The following is a 22559-nucleotide window of genomic DNA, read 5'->3' as shown; positions in this document are numbered from 1 at the left end:
TGTAATCCCAATACTTTGGGAGGCAGAGGCGGCATGAATGCTTGAGGCTAGGAGTTTTAGACCAGCCTGGGCAACATAGTGATACCCCATCTCTACAAAAATAAACAAATTAGCTGTGTGTGGTGGTCTGCACCTGTAGTCCTTGCTACTCAGGAGGCTGAGGCAGGAGGATCCCTTGAGCCCAGGAGTTCAAGGTTTCAGTGAGCACCATCACACTTTAGCCTGTGTGACAGTGAGACCCTATCTTGAGAAAAAAAAAAAAGCTAAATAATATGCAGCCGACACATGAAAAAATGCTCATCATCACTGGCCATTACAGAAATGCAAATCAAAACCACAATGAGATACTATCTCACACCAGTTAGAATGGCGATCATTAAAAAGTCAGGAAACAACAGGTGCTGGAGAGGATGTGGAGAAATAGGAACACTTTTACACTGTTGGTGGGACTGTAAACTAGTTCAACCATTGTGGAAGTCAGTGTGGCGATTCCTCAGGGATCTAGAAGTAGAAATACCATTTGACCCAGCCATCCCATTACTGGGTATATGCCCAAAGGATTATAAATCATGCTGCTATAAAGACACATGCACACGTATGTTTATTGCGGCACAATTCACAATAGCAAAGACTTGGAACCAACCCAAATGTCCATCAATGATAGACTGGATTAAGAAAATGTGGCACATATACACCATGGAATACTCTGCAGCCATAAAAAATGATGAGTTCATGTCCTTTGTAGGGACATGGATGAAGCTGGAAACCAGCATTCTCAGCAAACTGTCACAAGGACAAAAAATCAAACACCGCATGTTCTCACTCACAGGTGGGAATTGAACAATGAGAACACTTGGACACAGGAAGGGGAACATCACACACCGGGGCCTGTCGTAGGGTGGGGGGAGCGGCGAGGGATAGCATTAGGAGATATACCTAATGTAAATGTTGAGTTAATGGGTGCAGCACACCAACATGGCACATGTATACATATGTAACAAACCTGCACGTTGTGCACGTGTACCCTATAACTTAAAGTATAATAAAAACATATATATAAAAAAGCTAAATCATGAGTCATCTCTGTTTCAAAGATGATAAGATAATGCAAGAATATATTGCATAATTATATGGGCTGGAGAAAAAGCATAATTAATATGGGCTGGAGAAATGGGCTGGGGCTTGGAAGGTGACAGCATTCAGATGGGCAGGGAGAAAAGGATGTAAAAGCCAAGGGATGGCTTTTCCACATGAATAAAGGAATTCAGCAGTTATGATGTCTCAGGCTGTGGACTTCACCTGAAATGACTGAGATGGAAGATTTTGTGCCCGAGGAAGTGGGAAATTAAAGTTGAAAAGGTATATTGGGCAAATATTGAAGGCATTGGTGAGCAAGCCTAGGACTTGATTTGTGGGCCACGAACATTTTTGTGCTGTGTTCCATCAGGAAAAATTAACCTGGCCACAATGAGCCATGCTTTAGACTGGTCAGTTAGGATATGGGAGTTCAATTTGATCCATCATCAAACAGATGGAAAGTGAAGCGGTGTGGGCTCCAGCATGTGGCCCGTGACAGAGGACATGGAAAATGTCAGTGGCCCCAGTGCATCTGTGCCAGCCGCTTTGGCCTCTTGTAGGGCTGCGCGGTGACTGGGAGCTAAGCGCTCCCCTCTTAGTTGGTCCTGGCTGGTGCTGAAAGCGCTTGAGCACACCGCTCCTAGGGCTGATGACTTCTGAGGAACCTTATTGGAAAAGCATTTTGCCCTAAGATTCAGTAAACGCTGTCCCGTGCCAAGGAAGGGGCGTCAACCTGAGGCTCTGGGATCAGACCCACCAGACTCACGCCGGCTCTGCCACGTGTTGCCCGCAGTCTCGGCCCGTTCCCTCCGCGTTGGCAACGGGCACTGACTGTCCGATACCTCAGCGATCGTAGGAGAGCAGAGACGTTCCTAATGCCCGGCGCACCACCGGCGGGCCGGCTGTTTCGTTGGCTTTCCTGACACACTTCCTACAGTCATTTCTTTCAGCTGAGATCTTCCCCTTTAATACCTCGTTAATTAACGTGTAACCTTTTGGTTAAAATGTCAGAGCTAAGACTAAACGCGAAGAAAAGAATGAAACCACGGGAAGTTCTTCAGACTTAGTCGCCAGCAAGGTTATGGCCCGAAGCGGTGCAGGGGCGGCGCGCGGGGAAGCTACTGGCGGAGCTGTGCGCACTGCGGATGCTGCAGGCGCTGGGGAGAGTGTGGAGAGGCTGCGTGGAGCTGCGCGCTCGGGGTGCGGGCTGCACTCCCAATGAAGCGCGTGAAGGGCAAGTGGTGATGGGTTCTGCGCCAGCGGGGCTGGGAGCCTGTCGGGGGCTGTACGTGAGGCTGCGCGCAAGGTGAGAACTGCGCATGTGGGCTTAGGAACTGCGCGCGCAGGCGCTGGGGAGGGTGTGGGGGGCTGTGCGTGGGGCTGCCCTCACCGGAAGCTGCACGCTCGGGGAAGCGCGGAGGCGGGGGTGCTGCGCGCGCTGGGGAGCACGTGGGGGGACACGCAGGGACTGCCCGCGCGAATGGCTTCCAACGCATGCGCCCCACCCTACATTTCACATCGCCATGACGACCAGGAGGTCCGCTAGTCAACGGCTGCGGGGACAAGTCCGTTGAGGCTGCCAGGCGAGTCAGGCCTTTCTGGACCTCGCCTGACTCGGCTGGGCTGTGCCTGAAATTGACCCAGCTCCACTAGGAATTATGAAGAAACAAGGAGTAAGCCCAAAGCCGCTGCAATCTTCCCGCCCCAGCCCGTCTAAGCGGCCCTGCGGGGCCTCCCCCGCCCGGGAGCGGGAGGTGGAAAAGTCGGCCCTAGGCGGCGGGAAACTGCCAGGGGGCGCCAGGAGGTCCTCCCCGGGGAGGATCCCAAATCTGAAAAAGCGAAAAGGCTTGGAGCTAAAGGTGGTGGCCAAGGCCCTTCTCGGCCCCTTCCAGTTCGTCCGTAATTCCCTGGCGCAGCTCCGGGAAGAGGTGCACGAACTGCAGGCGCGGTGGTTCCCCAGCAGAACCACTCTGCATCGGTAAGGAGAGGTCAGGAGAGCCCTAGGAGGGAGCCGCATCGCGCTTTTCTCAGTCTTGAAGGAGATCAGTTTAACAAGCAAGGGTTTGTGGGTGCCTAGTAGGAAATAATAGCAAGGTCCGAGTAGAAAGAAGTTGGCCAAAAATCTTGTCATTGAACCAGGGGAGAGAGAGAGATAGGGAGTATATTGGTTTGAAGGGCTGTCAGATCGCAGAGAGTGTTTTAAGGTCTAGGAGTTTTAAAGGCTGAGGGGAAGCATCAAGGGAAGAGGATGAGATTAAGATTCCAAGAGAGGAAATAATTAGCGGAGCAAGTCTTGGAATATTTGGAAGGGTAGAATTAAAGGCACAAATTTGAGAAGCTAACTGTGGAAAAGAGGAGAGAGAATTCCTTTTCTGAGATGGCAGGGAGTAGAAAAGCAAGAATTACTATATGGAGAAATGTTAAAGTGGAGATAAAAGAAGCTGGGAGTGCTGGCGTCTAATGGTCTTTGTTTCAGTGAAGTATGAGGCTGGGTCACCTTCAGAGGTGAGATTGATAGGATGCTGGGGTCCAGGGGACATGCTTCTGTCACAGCTTGGAAAGGGCATGTGATAAGCCCTTCAAGCATTTAGAATACTGGCATCATTACACCTTATCATTTTTTTCAGATGTGGTATGTGGGTTAAGGGAGGGAGTGAGAGACACAGAAAGATTTTGAGCATCTTTGGAAAGCTGGATGAATTTGGTACTATATTTGACCTTTTCCTTATATATCATCTGAAGAGTTTTTGCCAGTGTATATAATTGTTAGGAGAATTAGAAATAGGATACAAATATAGTTGAATAGGATAGTCTCTGTATATTTTAAAATTATTGAAGCCTAATAAACAATTAATGAGCATCTTTACAACCATTTAAAGTTTTCAACCTTTTAAAAATTATAGCAACCGTGCTTGCAGACAGTCCAGAAATACACCATGGGCCATACTTTGCCTATCCTGGTATAAAACAAGTAAATCTTCCGAGAAGTGTTTAAGATAAGCCCAGGACAGTTAGTAATATAGGAAAAGATCTGGGTAAGCATGGTTGAGAATTTCAACATTGCAATTTTTTTAATTTTTAAAAATTTAGTTTCTTCAATAATTATTGAATTAATTTGCATTTATTTTGTTAGCCAAGTGAAGTAATTTTTGAATTTTTAAGAGGCTATTATTGGTGGTTTATAAGATGACTTGCCAAGTATATTTGGGATAACCATAAGAAATACCATTATAAAATCTCAGAAGGGAGGTAGGACTTCTGGAATAGCCAAGGAAATGCACTCCTCCATGACGACAATGAAAATACTTGGAAAATTATCAAAATCATTTTCTTCAAAACTTTGGAAATTAACCAAAGGTTTACAACAATGTAAAGGGCATTAATTCAAGAAAAGCTGCTGAACCTCTATAAGAACAGCAAAGTTTGTGGTGTTTTAACTTGTTCTATTCCCCACTCTTCTCTCTCCAGGGGAATTGAAAACAAGGAATTCCCCAACCAAACAGGGGCACAGGCTGTGTTTGCAGCTCCTGTAAAAGCTCCATACCCAGAGCCGTGTCTCCCAGCTCCCAGGTGAAGTCTTATGTATACATGGGGCATTGGCCCAGGTGACTCCATACTAGTATCCTAGGCCATCTAGTAGCTCCTAGGTCTGGGCTCTTGCAAAAAGCTTGCAGTTCATCAAGGGTTGAGCTGCACATTGGGGCTTTTAGATGTGCTGCTGAGGAAGTGATTTCCTGCATTTAATCATCTTCCGATGAATGCTAGAGAAACTGATCTAGAGTGGCTCCTCTTGGTTGAACTAGCTGAAGCATACTGTATATACTTACTTCTTTTAAAAATTTCATATAAAGGAATAGAAAATAATACTGGAAAAAAAACAAAAAAGGTCACAATCTTCCATAATTCCATCGCTCTTACCAATTACCTGAAGTTAAAAAACCCTCTCAAGTTTCTCCCTTTGCTTGTCAAGCCCTGCTGCAGAGAGGTAAGCTCTGTTCAGAATTTGCTTTGTGTCCTGGATTTTTTCCTATGCTCACAGAGACAGGATTAGCTGGCCGTCTTGCTTTGTGTGCTCTTTCTAGACATGTAAAATAATACATTTGAAATACTTGTTTTAATGGTATTTTATAATAAAGCAGCTATTAATAACTTTCCTTTTTTTCTTTATTCCAGCCGTCTTTGTGGCAATTCTACATTGGTAAGATTTAGTTTCAGTTTGAAATATTCAAAAACATTTGAATTAAAAATTGCCATCACTCTTTGCATACAGTAAAACAATAACTTCTGGCTATATTTGTAGAACATCTTTATGTGCACCAATTTATACATGTATTTTGCTTTTTTACAAACCTCATATGTGAAACAGCATTTACAAAATAGATGCATTAGGGGAATAGTAACTTACGAATTAAAATATTTTTGCTTTACCAAATAATTCACCACACGTTTCTTTAAATATCTAGCTTTTCTAGTGTATTTTGCATGTGTAGTTCATTTAAAACCTTCCTTTACTTTATGGTAATTATATGTTGCTAGTGAAATAACTTTTTTTTTTTTTTTTTTTTGAGACAGAGTCTTGCTCTGTCTCCCAGGCTGGAGTGCAGTGGTGTGATCTTGACTCACTGCAACCTCTGCCTCCCAGGCACAAGTGATCCTCGTGCCTCAGCCTTCCAAGTAGCTGGGATTACAGGTGTGCACCACCAGACCCAGCCAATTTGTTGTATTTTTGGTGGAGACAAGGTTTCACCATGTTGGCCAGGCTGGTGTCAAACTCCTGGCCTCAAATGATCCACCTGCCTTGGCCTCCCAAAGTGTTGGGATTACAGGCATGAGCCACCACACTCAGCCAGTGAAATAACTTTGGTGATAAAGTTTTAGTAACACCTGCCAATTGGAAATCAGGTAAAAAAGAAGGTAAAGATTCTGCAGTGGTTATATGGTTAAATGGCTCTGAGTCTTTCAGTGTGCAAGCCTGTGTACATTATTTTACAAAAGTGTTTATAAAAATTTGTAAAATAATATTTCCTTCTGAAATATTTTATTTTTACCTGTGCTCAGTGATTTCTACCCTTGGGAGGTATGAGATCTGCCCCTATGTTCTATTGACACAGTGCTGCTCTAGACATTTAGTCTGCAGGGAGATTTTGATGTTAGAACTGAGGCTGCAATGGTAGGGAATATTCCTGCAGTTTTTGGTACCCTGGCATATGGCCTACATGTAAAGAAGGGTTAGTGGAAAACAGGGTTAATATATGGAACTTTGCTTTATTTTCAACTTCACTGGAAAGTACTGACTACATAAGTTAGCTATAGCATAATTGTTGGCCATAGCTAATTTTGTTTATCACATTTGCTCTTTTCTTCACTGCCTATAGCTGTTGAGTTTCACTACTAAAAGGTCTTCAAGTACACACCTGTATTCTTTGGCACTTGAAAGTTGATCCTTTATGTGATATTATACTTATTGTAAGTCTGCTTTGATCTAAAGTAATTTTATTTAAAATTATATTCTGAACCCTTTTCAACAGTTATGGAGGTATTTCCCAAGGCTGGTACATTAGAATCACTTGAAACTTAAAAAACAAACACTAACCTGCCTCTGTTCTGATTTAGAGGCCTGGGATGGAAGGAAGGGTGAAAAAAGCCACAAGAATTTTAGATACACAATTAAGGTTTTTTTTTTGTTTTTGTTTTTGTTTTTTTGAGACAGAGTCTCTATCTGTCACCCAGGCTGGAGTGCAGTGGCATGATCTCTGCTCACTGCAACCTCCACCTGCTGAGTTCAAGAAATTCTCCTGCCTCAGCCTCCCTAGCAGCGAGGATTACAGACATGCACTACTATGGCTGGCTAATTTTTGTGTTTTTAGTAGAGACGGGGTTTCACCATGTTGGCAAGGCTGGTCTCGAACTCCTCACCTCAAGTGATCTGCCCACCTCGGGCTCCCAAAGTGCTGGGATTACAGGCATGAGCCAATGTACCCGGCCACAATTAAGCTTAAAAACCACTGAGTTAAGGAATTTCAGGTGTGTGCCATACTGGATTATAAATGCCGAAAAACATACAAGTTAGTAAGCAAATTATAAAATTAATATTATAACAATTTATTGTTTTCTTTTTTATGGCTTTCTTATTGTTTATTTTACTGTTAGTTTTGAAACTTGTTCTTATTGTAATATGATTCTTCATTTTTTTCTAGGTTACATTTAGTAACACTTTTTGAAAATGATCATCATTTCTCTCACCTCTCATCTTTGGAACGGGAGATGACTTTTTGCATTGAAACGGTTAGGTTTCTTCTTCTAACGAATTAATTTGTGGTTTAAGAATAGCCAGACCGAGAGGTGACAGCATGCTGGCAGTCCTCAGAGCCCTCGCTTGCTCTCGGCACCTCCCCTGCCTGGGCTCCCGCTTTGGTGGCATTTGAGGAGCCCTTCAGTCCCCCACTGCACTGTGGGAGCCCCTTTCTGGGCTGGCCAAGGCCGGAGCCCACTCCCTCAGCTTACAGGGAGGTGCGGAGGGAGAGACACGAGCGGGAACCGGGGCTGTGTGCCGCACTTGCGGGCCATCTGGAGTTCCGGGTGGGCGTGGGCTTGGTGGGCCCCGCACTCAGAGCAGCCAGCCAGCCCTGCTGGCCCTGGGCAATGGGGGACTTAGCACCTGGGCCAGTGGCTGCGGAGGGTGTACTGAGTCCCCCAGCAGTGCTGGCCCACCGGCGCTGTGCTCGATTTCTTGCTGGGCCTTGGCTGCCTTCCCACGGGGCAGGGCTCGGGACCTGCAGCCCGCCATGCCTGAGCCTCCTACCCACTCCATGGGCTCCTGTGCGGCCCGAGCCTCCCCAACGAGCGCCACCTCCTGCTCCACGGCGCCCAGTCCCATCGACCACGCAAGGGCTGAGGAATGCGAGCGCCCGGCACAGGACTGGCAGGCAGCTCCACCTGCAGCCCCAGTGCAGGATCCACTAGGTGAAGCCAGCTGGGCTCCTGAGTCTGGTGGGGATGTGGAGAGTCTTTATATCTAGCTCAGGGATTGTAAATACACCAATCAGCACCCTGTGTTTAGCTCAAGGTTTGTGAGTGCACCAGTCGACACTCTGTATCTAGCTGCTGTGGTGAGGACGTGGAGAGTCTTTATGTCTAGCTCAAGGATTGTAAATACACCAATCAGCACTCTGTGTCTAGCTCAAGGATTGTAAATACACCAATCGGCACTCTGTATCTAGCTCAAGGTTTGTAAACACACCAATCAGCACCCTGTGTTTAGCTCAAGGTTTGTGAGTGCACCAATCGACACTCTGTATCTAGCTGCTCTGATGGGGACGTGGAGAACCTTTGTATCTAGCTCAGGGATTGTAAACGCACCAATCAGCGCCCTGATGAAACAGGCCACTCGGCTCTACCAATCAGCAGGATGTGGGTGGGGCCAGATAAGAGAATAAAAGCAGGCTGCCCGAGCCAGCATTGGCAACCCGCTCGGGTCCACTTCCACACTGTGGAAGCTTTGTTCTTTCGCTCTTTGCAATAAATCTTGCTACCGCTCACTCTTTGGGTCCACGCTGCTTTTATGAGCTGTAACACTCACCGCGAAGATCTGCAGCTTCACTCCTGAGCCCAGCGAGACCACGAGCCCACCGGGAGGAATGAACAACTCCAGACACGCCACCTTAAGAGCTGTAACACTCACCGCGAGGGTCCACGGCTTCATTCTTGAAGTCAGTGAGACCAAGAACCCACCAATTCTGGACACAAGACTATGAGGTAGAAATGTATTAGGAATTGAAATGAACTTTTGGTGAACTGCACTGTTTCATAAGCTATTACCCAGGTTTATTATTTAAATAGTAAAGTGTTTGAGATTATTTTTCTGTTACTTCATTATCTCTCACCCTTTCCTAATGCAGACTTCTTTTTAAGATAATAAAGATGAATTATAATAGCTGAGGAAGGAGGACAAAGAAAGCACTGAAGAAGTGATAAAGGGGAATGAAATGAGATGTTATCAGAAATTGCTTTCTCTTTGGCTACGGTTAGGAGATCCCATGTTTTACCTGGGCCTTTTAATGATGACGATTATTTGGCTCTCTTTTGATTTCAAGATAATCTCTCGAGATAACTTTTGATATAGTTTTTAAATAATTTTCTGTTTTTCAATACTTAATCTTTAAAATGGAGTTTTTTGCCGTACGTGTCTCACATAATTATTGTGAGGAGTAAGTGGGATAGCAAATGCCAAAATTGTGCAATTTTACATTTAGAAGACAGCACAACCGTCCATCTTCCAGATCTGCTCACAGCTGGTCGGGGGCCTAGTGAAGCATTGAAACTGGCTCTCCTCAGTCTAGCCATTGCTTTTTGTTTAAATTATAGTAAAATTTAGATTTAAATTTGTAATAAAAAATTTCAATGTTTATCATTTAAGTGTACAATTCAGTGACATTAAGTACATTCGTGTTGTCTTGCAACTATTAACCACTGTCCACATCCAGAACTTTTTGCTATCCCAAACAGAAACTCTACCCACTAAACACTAATCACACCCAGCTCTATTTTCTGTCTCTGTGATTTTGCCTATGCCAGGTCCCTCAGTCACTGCTTTTTAATTTTCATCCCTATATTGCCCCATAAAGTTTCAAAGCATTGGATACATTAACATATGTATGACATTTGAACATTTTAAAGGTATTTCCAAAGACAGAATATAAAATATTATTAAATAAAGAGTGTAACTGTGGCAGAGTCTGGACTTTGGTGACAGATCGCTGGATTCTAATAGCGGTTCTATGCTTTATTGTATGATGGCTAGTCAGGTCACCTCTCAGATTCTCAGTAATCTCGTCTGCTCAATAGAAATAATGCCAATCTTAGAGGGGTTTAGGGAAAATGAAGGGAGATAATGAATGGCAGCACATAGCAGAATACTTAAAACAATAGCTGTTATTAGTAACTTATTTATATATTTAATATTTCCCTAAATATAGTCTTTTGCATATTAGATATCCTTTAATTGTTGTATTGCTTTGTTATCCTCCTAAGCAGAAAGGAAAATTCTTTATGAATTCATATTTTGCCAATCAACTATGAGATAATGGCCTTTCAGACATCAGCTAAAACAGACCTGTAATTTAGTAGTTACTCGTGTTGGATTAGGCAGATATGATTATAGCATAAAGCATTTTTTAGGGAGAATGCATTTTAAACAATGTGGCCCTTTTTTGCTTTTAGATTTTAGGAGCGAAAGCAAGAAATTGTTGGGGAAATAAGACACAACATGCTGTTGTTAATCCATGAATTTTAACTCAACAGCACTTTTACTATCCTAATGAAGCCTTTATTTTATATGCTGAAGTGTAAGACACTAAAATAATCTGCTTTTTAGTACATAGCATTTGTGAGCAACAATAATCAATTGACATTGAGCTTTCACTTTGCACAGAGGATTAGATGGAGCTATGAATTAAGCTAGAAGCACTGGATTCCTTGCTCATGATGCTTATGGTCATTATATTTTATTTCCTGAGAGCATGGGAAAAAAAGTAATTTTCTATATGCAAAGTTGTACAGAGGCATGAAGGCATCCCTGTTTATGATAGAATTAATCAGATGTCAACCTTCAAGCATCTCAAATGTGGGGGATAAAACCAGATGTGGGAAAATCAAACATATACTGTCTACACATTTTAAGACATTATTAGAGAAACTCTTTAAATTGTTTGACCATCCAACTCTTTAGTTTGAAAGCCTATAGAAAATTTGGAAGAATAGTACACTGATCACCTGAAAATACGTGTTCTTTAAAGTCCAAGAATGCAAAATAGCGAGGAGTGATTAGGAAGTCGTCTTATTAACCTTTTTTTTTTTTTCAGAAAAAAAGTTCTAAAGAAGTGATAAAAATAAATATTTTAAAGTTTTAATTATATTGACAATATGTGCCTTTTTTTTTTTTTAAAAAAAAGGGACTTTATTATTCTTACTTCAAGACCATTATTGAAGCACCTTCATTTTTGGGAGGACTGTGGATGATTATGAATGACAGGCTTACTGAATATCCTCTTGTAATTAATGCAGTAAAACGCTTCCATATTTATCCAGAGGTGAGTCGTAATTTGAGACAAATAATATTTGTAGAGTGATCCTCTTTGTCAGATAAAAATAGTAAGCACAATCTTGTTAAGAAAGGGAGGGGACGTTTCAGGTTTATTAATTGTATGTATCCTTATAGTTGAGTAGAATATCATAAGTTCCTCTTAAAATTTAAAGACCCCAGAAACAGTTCTCTCATGAACTCGAAGAATGAACCTTAGTGTGTAAATAATGGCCAGGGTAATAGACAAGCCAAATGGAAAAGAGGGTCATGGGAGCCAAAAAGTTCTAAATAGGGATAGGGATGGGCTTTTGGCCTTGGACACCTCGTGGGTGAGCACGATGACCACGTGAAGGGACAGTGAGAGTGATGAGCTTGAATAGTGATCTTGGAGTTACATTAGTAAAGTAAGATTTATTTAGTCACACAGCCAGAAATCTATTACTATTTTCCAACACTTAGCCTAAAAGAGTATGGTTGTTATAGTAGTCTGTAAATGCTAGAAATTTGAAAAACGGAGACAAAATTAGTGAACTCACTTTGTGAACTCAAGATAAATGCTAAATTTGACACCATGGGAAATACTACTGTTGAGTTTAAAGTTGTCTCAGAATCCAGCATATTAATGAAAAGTTACTGCTTTCTAGTCCTTTATTCATATTTTTATAGCTTTTAAAAATTATTATTCTTTAGATTTTGAAATGCTTAAAACTACAGACTTAGAAAATAATATTCAAATATGTGTGATCAACCATCTAAAATAAATAAATGCTAATCTTTGTCATTTTTGCATCAGCTATTTTAAAATAATTAAAATATTATAAATACAGTTAAAATCACCTTTGTTCTGCTCCTAGTCCAACTTATACCTTTATTAAAATTTGGTGTGCGTATCCATCCAATCTCTGTTTTCAGAGATTGTTTTATTATATGCTTTAAGTCCACATAAATGATCTCATACTGAATGTGTCACTGTAGGATTTTTTCTTCAAAATTGTATTTTTGAACTTTCTGTATATATATATTTCTTTAATTTTAACCATTTTATGAATTGTAAAGTTTATGTATTTCCCCATCTTAATATATTATTTCCAATTTTTTGATTACAAGCAATGTAATCTAAAATGTACATTTTTGTATGGTTTTCTTCTGTATATGTGCAATATTTTGTCTAGGATATATACCTAGAAGTGGAATTGTTGTTATAGAGTGTGTGCTTTTTCAGCTTTACCAGATATTGGTAAATTGCTGTCTGAAGCAAATGTAGCAGTTCACACTGCTGTCTAGAATTTTCTCATATCCTTATTAGATTTTGAATTGTCAGACCCTGCGATTTTTACTCTTATGATGGCTGTGATATGCTTTTTGTTTTAATTTGTACTTCCTTTATTATTTATGGGGATAAATATATTTCCATGTTTAATAAGCATTTGGATTTGTTCTTCTGTCAACAACATATATAAATCTTTGTCACCAAATCAGCTGTTTTGAGGTATGACTTACATGTAATAAAATGTGCCAATTTTGATTGTACCATTCTCTGAGTTTTGACAAATGTATGAAACTATATATCCATCACCACAATTGAGTTACAAAACATTTTCGGAATGCCAAAAAATGCTCCATTGTGGTAACTGTCTTTTCCCCCATTGAATTAATTGTCTTGGTACAATTGTTGAAAATTGGTTGACTACATTATATGTGAATGTGTTTCTGGATTCTATTATTCTCTTGATCTATAATTATGCCAATACCACACTGTCTTGATTACTGTAACTTTAGAATAAATCTTGAAAGTAGATAGTTCTCCAACTTTTTCCTTTTTAAAATTGCATTTCTATCTAAATGTTAGGGTCAGCTTATTAATTTCTCAAAAAAAAACCTGCTGTGATTTTGATTGGGATTATGTTGGATTTGTACATGTATTTGGGAAGAATTGACATCTTAACAATATTGAATTTTCCAATCCACGATCATGGTGTAGATCTCCATTTTGTTGATTATTTTTAATTTGTCTCAGCAGTGTTTTGTATTTTTTCAATGTACAGTCTTCCCCAGTACTCTTTTATTATAAATGGTATTATTTTAAAATTTTTATTTTTCCATTTTTTGTTGCTTTTGAATAGAAATATAGTTGATTTTGAATATTAACTTTGTACCTGCATCTCGATGAAGTCAGTGGTTCTAGTAGGTTTTTTGTAGAATCCTTTGGATTTTTCTATGCACATGATGATACAGTCTGTAATTAAAAGCAGTTTTACTTTCCATTAGATATACCCTAAATGTTTTTAAACAGCTTTATTGAGGTATAATTGACATATGATAGCTGGTCATATAGATGAAGTATAAAGTTTGATTAGTTTTGGCCCACCTGTAAAACCATCACCAGTCAAGACAATGAGCATATCCCTCATCCCAAACTTTCCCTGTGCTCCTTGGTAATCCCTCCTTCTTTCGTCTCTCTTTGCCCACATCCCATCCCTAGGAAACCACTAATATTCTTTTTGTCATTATGGTTTAGTTTGCATTTTCTAGAATTTTATAGAAATAGAAACAGAATTGTTCTGTGCCTAGGTCTTAATATATGTGGTTGACTGAGCGATGACACAGATAGATCAGTACCACTAAAGAATAATTTATGAGTAATACTTCCTTGGAGAAGAGGACAAGTCACATCACACAGAGCCACAGGAGAGAGACAGTTTGGTCAGGCAGAAGCAGTATTGAGGGTAAAGCCTAGGCCATCGCTTTTATTGGGGTTTCTATGGGAAAGGCAAAACCAGGCAGAGTTTAAAAAAGAAAAGAAATAAAATCAAAAGACAGTTGACAAACTGGGAGAAGATATTTATTTGGTTTCTTTTTGTTTGTTTTGAGACAGAGTCTCACTTCATTGCCCAGGTTGAAGTGCAGTGGTGTGATCTCGGCTCCCTGCAGCCTCTGCCTCCTGGGTTCAAGCGATTCTCCAGCCTCAGCCTCCGAAAAGCTGGGATTAGAGATGTGCACCACCATGCCTGGCTAATTTTTATATTTTTAGTAGAAACGGGGTTTCACCATGTTAGCCAGGCTGGTCTCAAACTCCTGGCCTCCAGTGATCCTCCTGCCTCGGCTTCCCAAAGTGCTGGGATTACAGGCGTGAGCCACCATGCCCGGCCAGGAGAAAATATTTGTAATATATCTCACAGATAAAGGGCTAATACACCTAATATATAAAGAACTCTTAATTTATATTTTTAGCTTCTGGAGGCTTTAGGTGTCAATTTGGTGATGAAGAGAGCTGGAATGATGGCACTGTCATTCCTACAATAAGGAAAATAGCTGGACAAACTGCAATATAGCACCTTTTCTTGAACCCTTCAGAAAACTGAGGTCAGAGGACAACCAACGCAAAATTTCAAGAAGAACAGGTGCCTGCAGAAAACACAAAGAACTGAGCATTCTGGAATAGGAACTGCTTGACTGAGATAGGGGCTTTTGAATGCCATATAAGCTGGTACAAAGATTAAACCAGAAATTTTTTAATGAACTGCTACAGGCTTAGTGTGAGCTGGTATGAAATGTGAAGGTGAGCAGGCTCTGTCAGAGAAGATTGGGGAAGTATTTAGAGAAAGCTTTCCCTATGGTGCTGGCTAGGGGACAGGAAAAGCAATCATTGCTCGGACTCTGCTCACACCCATGTTGTGAAATCTCTCCTAAGGAAAAGAAAGCCATGATCTGCAGGGAGAACGGTATCAAACCCATTGTCCGAGGACACTGGTGGCTATCCAGTGAAGCTGGTGAAAGAGAACAGGCAGGAAAAAAAAAAAAAAACCTAAATGTTAAAAAACAGTCATATTCCTTGAGGAGGGAACACTTACGAAGGGTACAGCCCCCAAATCCCAATTCAGAGTACCTGTCTAAGATTGAGGCTTAATTGGAACATCAGAAAACCTGTCACTCTTCCCCCATTACATTAACAAGCCTTTGGTAAAAATCACAGTGGAATGTGACTGAGTGAGTTTTGCCAGGCATTTTCTTTCTAGGGAGCAGCACAAAGGAAAACCCAAAACCAAGTTCAAAACAAGGTACCACTAGAGGAATTCGAAATCGTTAGTGTCCATAGCGGCAACAAACTCTAGCTTTGGTAACTATAGCCATTACAAACTTCAAATCCAGCCCACCCTAACTAGATTAACACAAATCCCTACGATAAAGACCTAACGGTAAGAAAGATGTTCTTAATTTCAAGCATAAAAATACTGACCTCTATGTCTACTGTCTTCTACAACATGTCTAACTTTCAGCAAAAATTATGAGGCATACCTAAAGGTAAGAAAAAGCACAGTCCAAAGAGACAGAGCAGTCATCAGGCAGACCCAAAGAGGGTACAGATATTGGAACAACTGGACAGGAGATTTAAGTAACTATGATTAATATTTTAAAGACCCAAATGGAAAAGACAGATGATATGCAAGATCAGATAGCTAATTTTAGCAGAGTTGGACACTGTAAGAATCAAAGGGAAATGCTAGAAATAAAAAAAATGAAGTAAAAAATGCCTTACATGAGCTCATCAGCAGACACAGCACAGCAGAAGAAATAATCAATGAGTTTGAAGATAGGTCAATAGGAATGCAAAGAGAAAAAAAAGTGGAGGAAGGAGATGGTAGAACATCTAAGAGCTGTGACACCATATCAAATATTCTAATATATGCATAATTAGAATCCCAGTGGGAGAGGAAAGGATGAGGAAGAATAAACATTTGAAAAATAAATGACTGAGAATTTTCCAAAATTAGTGACAGATACCAAACCATAGATCCAAGAAACTCAGAGAACATCAAAAAGGATAAATATCAAACAAATGCGTGAATGAATAGATAAACAAACCAAACATGCATATGCAAACCTAGGGGTAAATGTAAACACATTAAAGAGTATGAGACAGAGACTATCTCACAAAGCCTAAAATACTTATCGTCTGGCTCTTTATAGGAAAAGCTTGCTGACCTCTTATCTAACAGAATGAATAGACTAGGGATATAATGTGAGTTTCTTGGGCAGCACCAAGGGCTTCATTTGAGGTGGATGGTCTTGAAATGAAAACAAAACCAGCCAACAGAATTGTGTTCCTCCAGCTATAATCAGATTCCCAAGTATAAACATGGAGAAAATGGAGAGTTGGATTTAATCATGTTGGGTCAGCTTTCCCTTGGATGTAGAAAGCTAAAAAGAACATTGCTCATGGCCTTCCAGCAATGTCAGCAGCGACAAAAACAAAAGCCAGACAGTCTTCAGATTTACAACTTTTCCTGAAGCAGTCAGGGAGCTGAGGTCACAGGGCAATCAAATAACCCAAAATAAATTAAAAAGATAAAGCATGTGCAAGGAGAACAGAAACAAGCATTTAATTACATGGGTCATGCCACTAGACACAATGGTAAAGAATTCAGCTCAAATTGTTCACCAGTCAGTCTACTGACTGACTGTGGCTAAATGCCTAGCGTGGTTTAGCAAGGGTATTTGCAATTGCTTACAGACATTTTTACACAGACCTCATAAGGTGCTGACAAAAGATTAGCAAGAGTGCTCAGAAAGCATCATCCATGGTAAAGCCTGGGAGAACAGGAGCCACTTAGAGAAAGGCATGAAACCCACCCACCCCCCTCTTCCTTATCTCCCCTATAAGTCTTACACTCTCTTATCTTAAACTGCTGGGGGAAAGGTAACAAACAATGTCCTTTTCACATTACTGGTACAAAAATAGGCCACAGATCCAGATATAGTCCTTGAGCCTTACTTTTGCTAACCCCTTGATGCCTGTTTCATATCTTCTCTCTCCAGTTATCCCAAACCTCCTGTCCCCCTTGAAACTCTCAGCAAATGACCTTGTTTTCTACTGTTTTCCCATGCCCATTATGTATTTCCTAGCTGTATCCCAGGTGCCTACTTCCTGGAATATGGAGTTGATTCAATATCATATTTGTTGAATGAATGAAGCTATGCAAATTTCCTTGTGCTACATACTCAGTAGTCAATGGATACAACCTAAGCACAACCAAAATTAGGTTTATCTGTATCCTTACCTGCATTTGGTATTGTCACTATTTTTTATTTTACTCATTCTTACACATATGTAGTGATATATCATTATGGTTTTAATTTGCATTTCCCTATTGGCTAATGATGGTGTACATCTTTTTGTGCTTATTTGCCATCCATATGTGAAACGTGTCTTTATGTATTTTGCTCCATTTCTATTTGAATTGTTTGTTTTATGAATTTTGGACCTTAGGATGTTCCTTACATATTATAGATGCGAATTATTTTTCATATATATGGCTTGCAAATATATTTTCCCAGTCTGTAGCTTGCCTTTTCATTCTCTTAAACAGGGTCTTTTGCATAGTGTTGTTGAGTTTGTCTCAATTTTGGGGGAATTTCTGTCTAGTTCTTCTATCAACTAAAAGAATTAGTTGAAAATACTAATTCTAGTTTTTTGACAGAGGGATTCTGAAGTCTCCTAGTAAAATTATGTATTTGTACATTTCTCCGTTGATGTCTTTTTTTCTTCACATATTTTGTAGCTCTATGTTTGGCGCATATGCATTTAGGATTGCAGGGTCTTCTTGTTGAATTTTTAAAAAAATAATTTAACGATGACTTTTTCTTCCTTCTCTGATAATTTGTGCTTTTTTCTGATAATGGCATCGTCACTTCTGCTTTCTTTTCATTACTGTGTCTATGATAAATTCATCATTTTCCATCCTTTCACTTTCAGCCTGACTTTATTATTATATTTGAAGCGAGTTCCTTGTAAACGGTTGGGTAATATTTTTAAATCCAATTTGTCAGTGTATCTCTTAATTGGTATGTTTACCAATTGACCACTTACATTTAATATAGTTATTAATATGTTAGAGTTTAAGTCTGTGATTTTATTTTGTGGTTTCTATTCTTGGTTTTCAATTTCTGTTCGCTTTTATTTTAACCTTCTTGTGGCAGAACGTTTTATTTGAACATTGTTTAGAATTATATTTTGATTTATCTATTTTTTAAATATATCACTTTACAAAGCTTTTTTTAGTGGTTCTAGCAATTGTATTACCACAATTTATTACAATCTGTTGCTGCTGTCATTTTACTGTATGTTTTAATCATCAAACTTATTTTAAACTCAAGTTTTACACATATTTTATAAACTCAGGAAGAAAGTGAAAGCCTGTTTTATTTTATCCATTTTTTTATTTCTTCCTTTTTGATGTTCCAACATTCCTTCTTTTATCATTTCATTTCAGTTTAGGGGATTTTCTTTAGCTACACTTTTAGAATAGATGTCTGTTGTAAAAGTTCTGCTGGCTGCATTTTTTTTAAATTTTTTAATTTTTAAATTTTTTTTAGTTTTTCTTAGAGAATGCAGTTTCTTTTCATTACTGAAGGATATTTTTGCTGGACATAGGATTCTGGGTCGATAGTTCCTTTCTTTCAGCATTCAGCAAGTGTTGTGCCATTTTGTTCTGGCCCTCCATAGTTTCTAATGAGAAATCCGCTGTTAGTTGAATTCTTTTTCTCCTTTAAGTAAGGTTTTGTTTCTCTCTTGTTGGTTTCAGTATTTTTTAAAATTTAGTCTTCAAAAATGTATCAAAGTATAATGTTCAAAGTTCAAATGTTTTCTAAAGTATATTGTATTTTAGTGTGGATTTGTTTAGATTTCTTCTGTTTGAGATTTGCTCAGCTCCTTGAATATTTAGGTTTATATCTTTTGCCATATATGGGAAGTCCAGTCATTATTTCTTTTTCTTTCTTTTTTATTTATGTATGTATGTATTTATTTATTTTGAGACAGGATCTCACTCTGTCGCCCAGGCTGGAGTGCAGTGGTGAAATCTCAGCTCACTGCAACCTCTGACTCCTGGAATCAAGGGATCTGCCCACCTCAGCCTCCTGAGATGGGCAACCACCATGCCTGGCTAATTTTTTTGAATTTTTTGTAGACATGGGGTTTCACTATGTTGCTCAGGCTGGTCTCAAACTCCTGGACTCAAGCAATCTGCCTGCCCTGGCCACCCAAACTGCTGGGATTACAGGCATGAACCACCGGGACCAGCCTCAGTAATTATTTCCTTGAATTCTTTTTCAGCCCTGCCTCTTTCCCATCTCCTTCCAAGACTCCAATGACATGAATGTAGGATCCTTTGTTAAAGTTCCACAGGTCCCTAGGGCTGTTTTGTTTGTTTATTCTGTTAGCATCTGTTTTTTCTCTTTTGCTCAGATTGAGTAATTTCTATGGTTCTGTCTTCTAGTTTACTGGTTATTTTCTTCTATCTCTGCCATTCTCCTCTTGTGCAATCCATTAAGGTTTTTAATTTTGATTATTTTATTTTTGAGTTATGAAAATTTTGACTTTTCTTTATGTGTTCTATTTTTCTGCTGACACTTTTTCTTCTTCCAACTTCTATTTTAGGTTCATGGGATACATGTGTGGGTTTGCTGTATAGGTAAATTGCATGCAGTGGGGGTTTGGTATATGGAGTATTTTGGCACCCAGGTAATAAGCATAGTACTCAATAGGCAGTTATTCAGTCTTCACCCTCCTCATACCCTTCACCCTCAAGTAGGCCCCAGTGTCTGTTGTTCCCTTCTTTGTGTCCATGTGTACTCAGTGTTTAGCTTCGCTTATAAGTGAGAACACACAGTATTTAGTTTTCTGTTCCTGCATTAATTCACTTAGCATACTGGCCTCTTAACTCCTTCCATGTTGCTGCAAAGGACATTATCTTGTTCTTTATAATGGCTGCGTAATATTCATGGGGTATATGTACCACCACATTTTCTTTATCTGTTCCACTATTGATGGCATTTAGGTTAATTCCATGTCTTCGCTATTGTGGATAGTGCTGCAGTGAACATACATGTGCATGTGTCTTTATGGTAGGCTAATTTATATTCCTTTGGGTATATACCTAGTAATGGGGTTGCTGGGTCAAATGGTAGTTCAGTTTTAAGTTCTTTGAGAAATTTCCAAACTGCTTTCCACAGTGTTTGAACTAGTTTACGTTCCCACCAGCAGTGTATAAGCATCCCCTTTTCTCCACAACCTCACCAGCATCTGTTATTTTTTGACTTTTTAATAATAGCCATTCCGATTGGGTTAGTGTGGTTTTGATTTGCATTTCTCTAATGATTAGTGATGTTGAACCCTTTTTCATATGATTGATGGCCACATAAATATCTAATTTTGAGAAATTTGTGTTTATGTCCTTCACCCCCTTTTTTTTTCATGTTTTAAAAAAGTGACATTGTATTATTACTATCCACAGGTGGGGCCTGCATGATGTGGTAGGTATGCTGGGCTCAGGGGACATGTGGGCTGTGAGGAGGAGATGATGACAGAAAGGCTGGAAGGAAAGGGGGTGGGTTTGAAGGCCAGGCCCAAGGGGTCCTCAGGTCTACTTCTGGGAGGGGACAGCCTTGAGGAAGCAGTCATGGCAAGCCACAGCTAGGCCACCAATCAGATTAAGAAATTTTGGGAAATCTAACTGCCCATCACTGCTGACATCCAGTTTCTTCATGTGGTCAAGGACACCAGGGTCCTTCTGGTTCTTTGTAAAGGCAGCCAGCTCTGTATTCATGAAGCTTAGGAACTCCGTCTTGGAGAGATTGCGGTTGTAACCATCCTTTCCAGCATACTTCTGGAAAACAGCAATCAGGGACTCAATGCACCACTCAGTCTCTGTAGGGCTGGAGATTTTTGCCATGTTGGAGCTGAGCAAGGCATGGGAGGCTATGACTGGGAGTGGCACGGAGTACCCATTTTTTAATGGGGTTGTTTTTTTACTTTTGATTTGTTCCTTATGGATTCTGGATATTAGACCTTTGTCAGATGAATAGTTTGCAAATATTTTCTCCCTTTCTGTAGGTTGTCTGTTTACTCTCTTGGTAGTTTCTTTTGCTATGTAGAAGCTCTTTAATTTAATTAGGTTGCATTTGTCAATCTTTGTTTTGTTGCAATTGCTTTTGGCATCTTTGTCATGAAATTTTTGCCAGGGTCTATGTCCAGAATGGTATTTTCTATGTTTTCTTCTAGGGTTTTCATTGTTTTAGGTTTTACATTTCAGTCTTTAATTCATCTTGAGTTGATTTTTGTGTATGGGGAAAAGAAAGGTGAAGTTTCAGTCTTCTGCATATGGCTAACCAGTTATCCCAGCATCATTTATTGAATAAGAAGTCCTTTTTCCTATTGACTTGTGTTGTCAGGTTTGTTGAAAATCAGATGGTTCTAGGTGTGTGACTTTATTTCTGGGCTCTCTATTCTGTTCCATTGGTCTATGTGTGTGTTTTTGTGCTAGCACCATGCTGTTTTGGTTATTGTAGCCTTGAAATATAGTTTGAAGTTGGGTAGTATGATGCCTCTGGCTTTGTCCTTTTTGCTTAGGATTGCTTTGGCTATTTGAACTATTTTTTGGTTTCATATGTGTTTTATTTTATTTACTTATTTATTTATTTTAACCTTATTTACGTTGAAGGAATATCCATATAAGTTTTAGAATAGTTTTTCTAATTATGTGAAAAATGTCATTGGTAGCTTGATAGGAATAACATTGAATCTGTAAATTGCTTTTGGTAATATGGTGATTTTAACAATATTGAATCTTCCTGTTCATGAGCATAGAATGTTTTTCCATTTGTTTTTATTGCCTCTGATTTCTTTCAGCAGTGTTTTGTAATTCTCATTGTAGAGATTTTTCTCCTCTCTAATTAGCTGTATTCCTAGGTATTCTTTTATAAGTTTTTTATTACTTTTTTTGTGGCTATTGTGAATGAGATTGCATTCTTGATTTGGCTCCCAGCTTGGACATTGTTGGTGCATAGAAATACTACTGACTTTGGTACATTGATTTTACATCCGGAAAGTTTGCTGAAGTTTTAAAAAGACATATCTAGGAGCTTTTAGTCAGAGACTATGGGGCTTTCTAGGTATAAAATTATATTGTTTACAAAAAAGATAGTGTGAATTCCTGTCTTCCTGTATGGATTTATTTTCTTTCTTTCTTTTGCCTGATTGCTCTGGCTGGGACCTCCGGTACTATGTTGAATAGGAATGGGGAGCGTAAACATCCTTTTGTTGTTCCAGTTCTCAAGGCAAATGCTTCTAGCTTTTGCCTGTTCAGTATGGTGTTGGCTATGGGTTTTTCATAGATGGCTCTTATAATTTTGAGGTATGTTCCTTCAATGCCTACTTTGTTGAAGGCTTTTAAAATGAAAGGATGTTGAATTTTATCAAAAGCCTTTTCTGCATCCATTCAGATAATCATGTGGGATTTTTTTTAGTTCTTTTATGTGATCAATCATATTTATTGATTTGCCTGTGTTGAACCACCCTTGCATCCTAGGAATAAAGCCTACTTGATTGTGGTGGATTAGCTTT

At 39.7% G+C, this 22559-nt stretch overlaps 3 protein-coding genes across 5 annotated transcripts in view; 2 read left to right on the top strand and 1 right to left on the bottom strand.

The window, feature by feature from the left end:
• The first annotated feature begins 2398 nt into the window (after window positions 1–2398).
• LOC129398191 (putative C-mannosyltransferase DPY19L2P1) lies at window positions 2399–12688 on the top strand. 3 transcript variants are annotated; one of them, XM_055114789.2, is made up of 4 exons: window positions 2447–3055; window positions 4546–4647; window positions 5251–5275; window positions 7275–12688. In XM_055114789.2, exons 1-4 carry the CDS (start codon window positions 2736–2738, stop codon window positions 7296–7298), a joined length of 471 nt encoding a protein of 156 aa, XP_054970764.1. In that variant the 5' UTR covers window positions 2447–2735; the 3' UTR covers window positions 7299–12688. The 3 variants fall into 3 exon arrangements, 2 of the variants coding, with proteins under 2 accessions (XP_054970763.1, XP_054970764.1); XR_008625928.2 differs by lacking the exon at window positions 4546–4647 and having other exon boundaries at window positions 2456–3055; window positions 7275–8832; window positions 11028–12688; XM_055114788.2 differs by lacking the exon at window positions 4546–4647 and having other exon boundaries at window positions 2399–3055.
• On the bottom strand, window positions 11006–21223 carry LOC117981064 (protein S100-A11-like). The gene has a single exon (XM_055114790.2). It carries the CDS (start codon window positions 20887–20889, stop codon window positions 20581–20583), a length of 309 nt encoding a protein of 102 aa, XP_054970765.1. The 5' UTR covers window positions 20890–21223; the 3' UTR covers window positions 11006–20580.
• LOC100985493 (probable C-mannosyltransferase DPY19L2) overlaps window positions 11049–22559 on the top strand; it is a 100746-nt gene continuing 89235 nt past the window's right edge. The window contains exon 1 of the mRNA XM_055114791.2: window positions 11049–11165. Within this exon, the coding sequence (XP_054970766.1) occupies window positions 11091–11165 (75 nt within the window). The 5' untranslated portion in view covers window positions 11049–11090. The remainder of the gene's footprint in view (window positions 11166–22559) is intronic.

The sequence above is a fragment of the Pan paniscus genome, chromosome 6, assembly GCF_029289425.2.
Source record: "Pan paniscus chromosome 6, NHGRI_mPanPan1-v2.0_pri, whole genome shotgun sequence".
Classification (NCBI taxonomy): Eukaryota; Metazoa; Chordata; class Mammalia; order Primates; family Hominidae; genus Pan; species Pan paniscus.
The sequence above is the reverse complement of the archived record's forward strand: the minus strand, read 5'-3'. Positions and strand labels throughout refer to the sequence as shown.